Source organism: Toxorhynchites rutilus, chromosome 2 (genome assembly GCF_029784135.1).
Source record: "Toxorhynchites rutilus septentrionalis strain SRP chromosome 2, ASM2978413v1, whole genome shotgun sequence".
NCBI lineage: Eukaryota > Metazoa > Arthropoda > Insecta > Diptera > Culicidae > Toxorhynchites > Toxorhynchites rutilus.
In genome coordinates, this window is record NC_073745.1 from 308,984,517 (window position 1) to 308,990,971 (window position 6,455).

Here is a 6,455-nt window from a genome sequence, read left to right on the forward strand (position 1 = left end):
AATGCTACCATACGATTTCCGGGGAAGAATTTTGGAAGATTTGACATTTGATTCCTTTACGTTGACTTCACGGTGACGGGACGTTGTATGTGTAGCGCAGTTTAAGGTCTCAACAGTGCGGGTTGAGTTACATTGTTTAAACCATTTGAATAAATGACAACAACTACAAGCTTTTCCTGTATATGTGTGGTAATTCCGCATGTTGATGCATTTATTTATTTATTTATTTTATTGTTTTTTATTTATTCAAAACGTGTTTAATAGAGTAGAAGTGTGAACCAAATTTTACAAGCGACCCCAGTGAACATTCAATCGTATAACTTGCAAATTATAATTTATATATAAAGTGGGATCGAATCACAATCGTATAAATTGTTGATCAACGTAAACATCTTGTATATTAAAATCACATAAAATGCGAAAAAAAAAATTTTGTTCCTCACGACAGATCAAGTCGTAATTCGCTATATCAGGCATCGCTTTCATGATATAAACTATCGTAGTTCGTGGGTCACATAAACGTATACTTTATATCAATGTATTCGCAAGCATTTTCTATGTATGTATGGTTTCTATCGAATTCTTCACACAGTACGAAAAATGTCTCCTAAAAAAATTTTTTAGACGAATTTTTGACAAATGAGTCACTGAATCGTTTGTCAAAAATTTGTCCAAACAAATTTTACCGACTTAAAATGATAAAAAATTCATAGAACCCTACTCAACAATCATTAAATCGTATAAAAAGGGTATATACAACATCATAAGCACAATATTTTGAGTGGCATATGGTGCACTTAATAGTGGAGGCGATATACATACATGGGAAATGCTTGCGAATTAGTTTGGACGAATATACACGTTATACATGCATCTATTATGACTATTGTCATACGTATATACGATTTATTATAGATATAGAAAAAACAAATGACGGAAAATAATTGCGTTATGGCCCTGTTCTCAATGCAGCGCGGCGTCAACGTGATTTTAGAGGGGCGTGTTTACTTCTCGCCAAGATATTTTAATTCATTCACATTGCGCCGTGCCAGCGGCGTGTCTTCGGCGTGTCTTATCAAAATTGTCAATGTATGTGTGTAAGAAAAGATGGAATTTGGTTTTGTTTGGAAATATTCCAGCATCGTTGAACGTATCCGGGTCAAAACGTTAACGATGAATAATATATTTTCAAATTGTGCCTGAGTCAAGCAAGAAGGGCTTCAGAACATGCATTCGGCGGCCTCGCTTCATGCTGTCGAAAGCAACACGATACACGCAAATTCAGAAGAGATCGATTGGTATTGTGCGTCTGCCACATGAATCGAAACAATAACTAATAGCGAATTCGTTTTTGTTCAGTTTCAACCCTAGTGCCGCACTAACTGCTGTCAAAACGTTTGTTTATTCACTCAGTTTCGCACTCAGTGTCGCACTAGTTCGCCCCGAAAGCTGTTAGTTTCGCACTGAAATGTTTCACGGGTTGGCACTCGGGTTCACCAATACAACTATACTGAACTGTCAAGTTCCGAGTATTGTTTTGGAAAATCTGAAAATAAAGACTATGAAAATGGAAAACCTGCTGCTTTTGCTTTTGTATTTTTGGAATCGTAATCCAATTCGGATTCTGATTTTGAAGAGTATATTCGAGTAGACAGCATTAAGCTACGTGTTCTTTCATTGGGAGGCGGAAATAATGATGGATATTCAGGTGGAATAAACCTGCTTTCAAAATCATGATCTAATGATGATTTTATATTATAATAGCAATTATTTGTGGATCAAACAGGAAATGCATTGACAAATGGTTAAGTGAGTGTTAGAACTACATGTGTTAGGGAATCAAACAATATGAAGTAAAAATTTTCATTCAAACTTTTATATTTTTACACTGCACATGGTCCTTCTGATCTGATAGAGAATAATTTACCTCCCAAGCACGAATATCGTCACCAGATGTCGACACTGTACATTTGTCGTAGCAAATATAAACAAATCAAACTATATAACGCACACCAACAAACCACCGCATTCGTGAAACTGAAAACGTTTTTTTATTACAGAGTCAGTTTGGCACTGACTCAGTTTTAAAAACGAATTCGCTATAACTAATTCGATTTATCCTCAATCTCCCACACTGGGATGCCAAGTCATTTTTTTCACACAATATGGAAAATGTGAATGTAACAAAAATAGGGAAGGTTTCATAGAATATTACATAAAATCGTAATTGCGATGTATGTTATTATATAGATATCATATCACGGAAAATTTATTTGCTTAAAATACAAACGACGTCCCGGTTCAGTGAGAACATGGCCTAAATTTATAACCTCACAAATCGCCATTTGTTTATAGGAGGACATTCATGTTTATAAAAATATGATTTGTTTGATGATCTTTTAGCGAGTGGGGATATGAGTGTTCGAAATAAGTAGCGGTGATGATTGAGAAAATTACTCCAATGGGATTCGAATCCGGTTGGTTGGAGTATTGAACAGCAGCTTGCTCGCAGGCTATCTGAAATGTAATTCTAGAGCAGTTAAAACTCGTACATATGATACGGAAGAGATGCAGATGAAAACTGGCCTTGGGCCAGCTGCTATCTATTTAGATAATTTACCTCCCTAAATGGAAATCATCACCAGACGTCAACATTTTACATACGTCTGCTCGAGTTGAATTATATGTTTATACGACTCGCGAACTGCATCTGCCTGAAATGCATACTCAGCAAACATTAAATCGTATAAATCGCCATAATTGGTGGCGATATACATACATCCAAAACGAATTTAGATGATATATGATGCATATAACTAGCATAAACACGCAAAGTGGAGGCGATATACGTACACTGAGAGAAATAATTAGTAAATATAACGAATTTTTTGGTAAATACTACCAATCTATAGTCATTTTCGACCGTACTAATAAACACATATGTCAAGCAGAACCATGATTCGGAAGCCCAATATCGGCTACATTTTGTCGCCGAAAATGCACGTATCAGAATTATATCCTTATTATACCTCCGTATTGCCTTATGGGAACAATGAAAATGGTTAATACGCGCTTTTCTCACCAATTTTCAGATATGACAATATCCAAGCTTACTAATGTTATCGAGTAAAATATACTAAACTCTGGTAGGGATGCGGGTTTGTTGACAATATGTACAAAAAATTTGTACATTCTACTAATTTTGCATTACCAAATGTATTTAGTAGTTTTCAACCGAGGATTTTTCTAAGGGTATATGTCATATTTCATACGCCTATAAAGCTGAATATAACAATATATGATGCTTTTTACACTTATATGCGATATATGATTTACTTTGTTATGAAAAAATTCGATTTTATTCGAATTCGAGACCTCGAAATGTTTTTAAAATATTTTTTTTACAAAATTGAGGCAAGTCTCCACATTTAGCATCCCTGATGAAAAATCAACATCAAAATAAAATCTCAAAAACAACCAAAAATCTCACAGCACTTTTTATTTCAGTTAAGCGAACGTCATACGCGTTCTCATGTTTTGCTTTCGTCGGTATATTAATGCATAATCTGTTTTCGAGTCTGCTTGCAGTCAGACTTTTTTTTTTCTACTAAAAGCAGCCTAATCTTTGGTTCCTCATTCTTAAAATAGTCATCGTACGGAATAAGGTGAGTGCGGTATATAACTTGATGCATTCATATTCTGCTGCCCTCGGTGTATGTGTATTAATTTGGCTGATTCATAGCAGCTTCTAATCAACCAGACCGAAAATTTTGATTCATTTTTTACAGCGCAATTTAATTCTAAAATGTCTGACGATTTGTGCTCCTTCATCGTGTTGGGATCTTCTCCGACCCCATCGATGGAACAATATGACTACAACAATGGTTCCGTCTGGCAGGTCAAAGGTAAAGAGTCGTCCAGCCAAAATAATTCAGGTGACTTCAGTCTACTGCAAGTGGATGGATCACCAAAGTCACCGGATCCGGCATCTGCGCCGGACATAAAGTCTTCGGGGCCTGTCAGTATTGATAGGCCGTCGGGACCTGCAAGCAATGATAATCACCTGGCAGCGAGTGTCATCATGGGCTCGGTACAAACTAGTTTGCTGCAGACGTTTCCCAGTTTGATGCACTCTTCGATGCCGGTGGATGAGGTGAAGGCGCTCCAGCAGCTTGTAACCGAGCATGGTCAAATGAAGCAAAGCATCCAGAAAGCGAACGTGGCCATGAGAAAAAACTTCTCCGTCATCCAAGAGTGGCAAGATGATGTCAAGAAGAAGTATTGCGAGCAAGCCAGCACCATCGACGAGCAAAGGGCATCAATTGAAAACGTCGAAGCTGACAATAAAAAACTCGCACAAGCCGTCGCCTGTGCCGAGAATCGGGCTAACGAACTGGAAAAGGAAAAGAAGGAGGAAATATCTTCGCTTCAAAGGCAGTTGGAAGATGTTCAGAAACAAGCCGAGGCAGAAAGAACGGCTGCTGCTGTCGAATTGAATGAACTCAAGCAAATGTTGTCGGAAAAACATTCCATTCTGCAGAATTTAGCCAAGGAAATTGAACGCTTGGAGCTGGAGAAGCAGGAGTTTGTAGTGGTGAAGTCAAACAAGCCGGAAGACAAAGCCAACTCAATCGATTTCGTCACCAAAGAGGAGCATGATCGTCAGATTAAGGCGTTGCAGCGTCAGCTGTCGATCGCAGTGGCTACGAATTTAGAGTTTAAGGATATGGTTAGTATTGATTATTTGATACAATAGTTTTGTATTATCATCTAACTCGATTTATGCAGAAACAAGTGTATGTTGACGAGATAAACTGTATTAAGGCGAATTTATCCGCTGCGGAAGGGCTCCTGGCCAAAAATCGTACCGAGATGCATCGAATGGCGAAGGATATCGAAACGAAAGATGTTTCCCTAGCGGAGAATATTCGAGAGCTGAAGAGCCTCAGCGAGCAAGTTGATGTTTTAACAGCTCAATTGGACATCTATAAGAACGATTTCGAAGCAGAACGCACCGCTCGTGCCCAGTTGGCCAGCGAGAAAGATCGCGCGTTGAGTGATTTGAAACTGTTGCAGAAGCGCAACCAACAGCTTATCGAAGAGGTCCAAAATGGGTAATTTTCAATTGTTTCCTCTTCTGGCCAGAAAACTAAGGCTTGATATCATTTCTAGAAGATCTGCCGAAGAAGAAGCAAAACGCGCTGCAAACGAATCACTCGATAAACGTGAGTCACCGGCTAGCGCTGCCACTAACAGTGGAGGAGGTCCATCAGCAGCGACATCTAACGATGAACAAAGTTACGAGCGGCACGTATTATACTGTCCACTTTGCAACAGTGGATTCAAAGATTTATCCACACTGCAAAACCACGTGGAAGATTGCGTCGGTGTGGAGTAAAAAGGGGCTATTTCTGTTGTCCACAGAAAATACTTTTATATGACCGTTTATCCTAGTTTTAGAATATTTTGATTGTTATGACCATGTCAATGTTTGAAACTATGAAGGGAACTGGATCCGTAATCGGTGGCAATGAAACGATGCTAATCGCAGCATGATTTATCATATACTATATATTATTCTTTACATAATGGATGTAAAAATAACAAACCTAATACAATACAATATCAATTTAGATTCCAAATAATACCAAAAAATACACTACGACAAACATTCATTGACTGTTGAGCTACATGTAGAAATCGATGTATGCTAACTAACTGAATATGTGCTATCACATCGGTTCAGATTCCCTTATAACACAGAATATCTATAACGTTATGCTTAATCTACTAGTAAATGTGCCAGAAATCAACAAAGCGATAAATAAAAAAAATCTTACAGACCATTTGCTCGTGGTTTTATTTATTTTGATTCATCTTTTCCGATACAAATCATATGAGGAAACAACCCTGGTTCTCTATTATGAAAGAACTGTACTTTACAACGTTTCAATTCAGACTGGCTTATTGCGGTTTTTAACCTAAAAAAAATGAGTGGGTTATATCTATGATATAACCGCAAGGTTGACGTGGGACTACCTTAGCTTAGCAATCATTCGTTTGTATTGATTAAATTCTTGATTGAATGAAACAGTTTCCAAATTCAATTGAGTTGAATATATTTGCTCTGTGAGTGAAAAAAATGAACAAATGCCGTGTAAAGTCAATTCATTTATTGTGATTGATTGTTCTTCGTTACAAGTAAATTTAATGACGGACCTTTTACGTTTGGTATGATGACTAGAACAAAATATATGTACGGAAGAATTATCAAACGTTTGATGAACCAGCCTAAGGCTGAAAATCTTTCCAATAAAGACAAAAAAAAATTATCAAACGATTATTTTATTTTACATTTCCCTCTGAAGTTTACATCCCAAAAGTGTACATACTTCTCGAATCTCGAATTTGCTTGAAACTGGGAAGTTCATTCGCTTCTAGTGTCTGCACGATTT

General features: G+C 37.3%; 1 protein-coding gene across 3 annotated transcripts; it reads left to right on the forward strand.

Moving 5' to 3' along the window:
* Positions 1-3,514: 3,514 nt before the first annotated feature.
* On the forward strand, positions 3,515-5,840 carry LOC129771267 (NF-kappa-B essential modulator-like). Of its 3 annotated transcripts, none has more exons than XM_055774750.1 (4): positions 3,515-3,665; positions 3,789-4,729; positions 4,789-5,114; positions 5,173-5,840. In XM_055774750.1, the coding sequence occupies exons 2-4, from the start codon at positions 3,806-3,808 to the stop codon at positions 5,396-5,398; spliced, it is 1,476 nt and encodes a 491-aa protein (XP_055630725.1). In that variant the 5' UTR covers positions 3,515-3,665; positions 3,789-3,805; the 3' UTR covers positions 5,399-5,840. The 3 variants fall into 3 exon arrangements, with proteins under 3 accessions (XP_055630725.1, XP_055630728.1, XP_055630727.1); XM_055774753.1 differs by having other exon boundaries at positions 5,176-5,840; XM_055774752.1 differs by lacking the exon at positions 3,515-3,665 and adding an exon at positions 3,690-3,713.
* Positions 5,841-6,455: the final 615 nt, after the last annotated feature.

Coding starts and splice junctions, on each gene's coding strand:
- LOC129771267 (XM_055774750.1), top strand. CDS start 3,806: ATGTCTGACGATTTGTGCTCCTTCATCGTGTTGGGATCTTCTCCGACC. Junction 4,730..4,788: donor ATTTAGAGTTTAAGGATATG/GTTAGTATTGAT, acceptor CGATTTATGCAG/AAACAAGTGTATGTTGACGA. Junction 5,115..5,172: donor ATCGAAGAGGTCCAAAATGG/GTAATTTTCAAT, acceptor TATCATTTCTAG/AAGATCTGCCGAAGAAGAAG.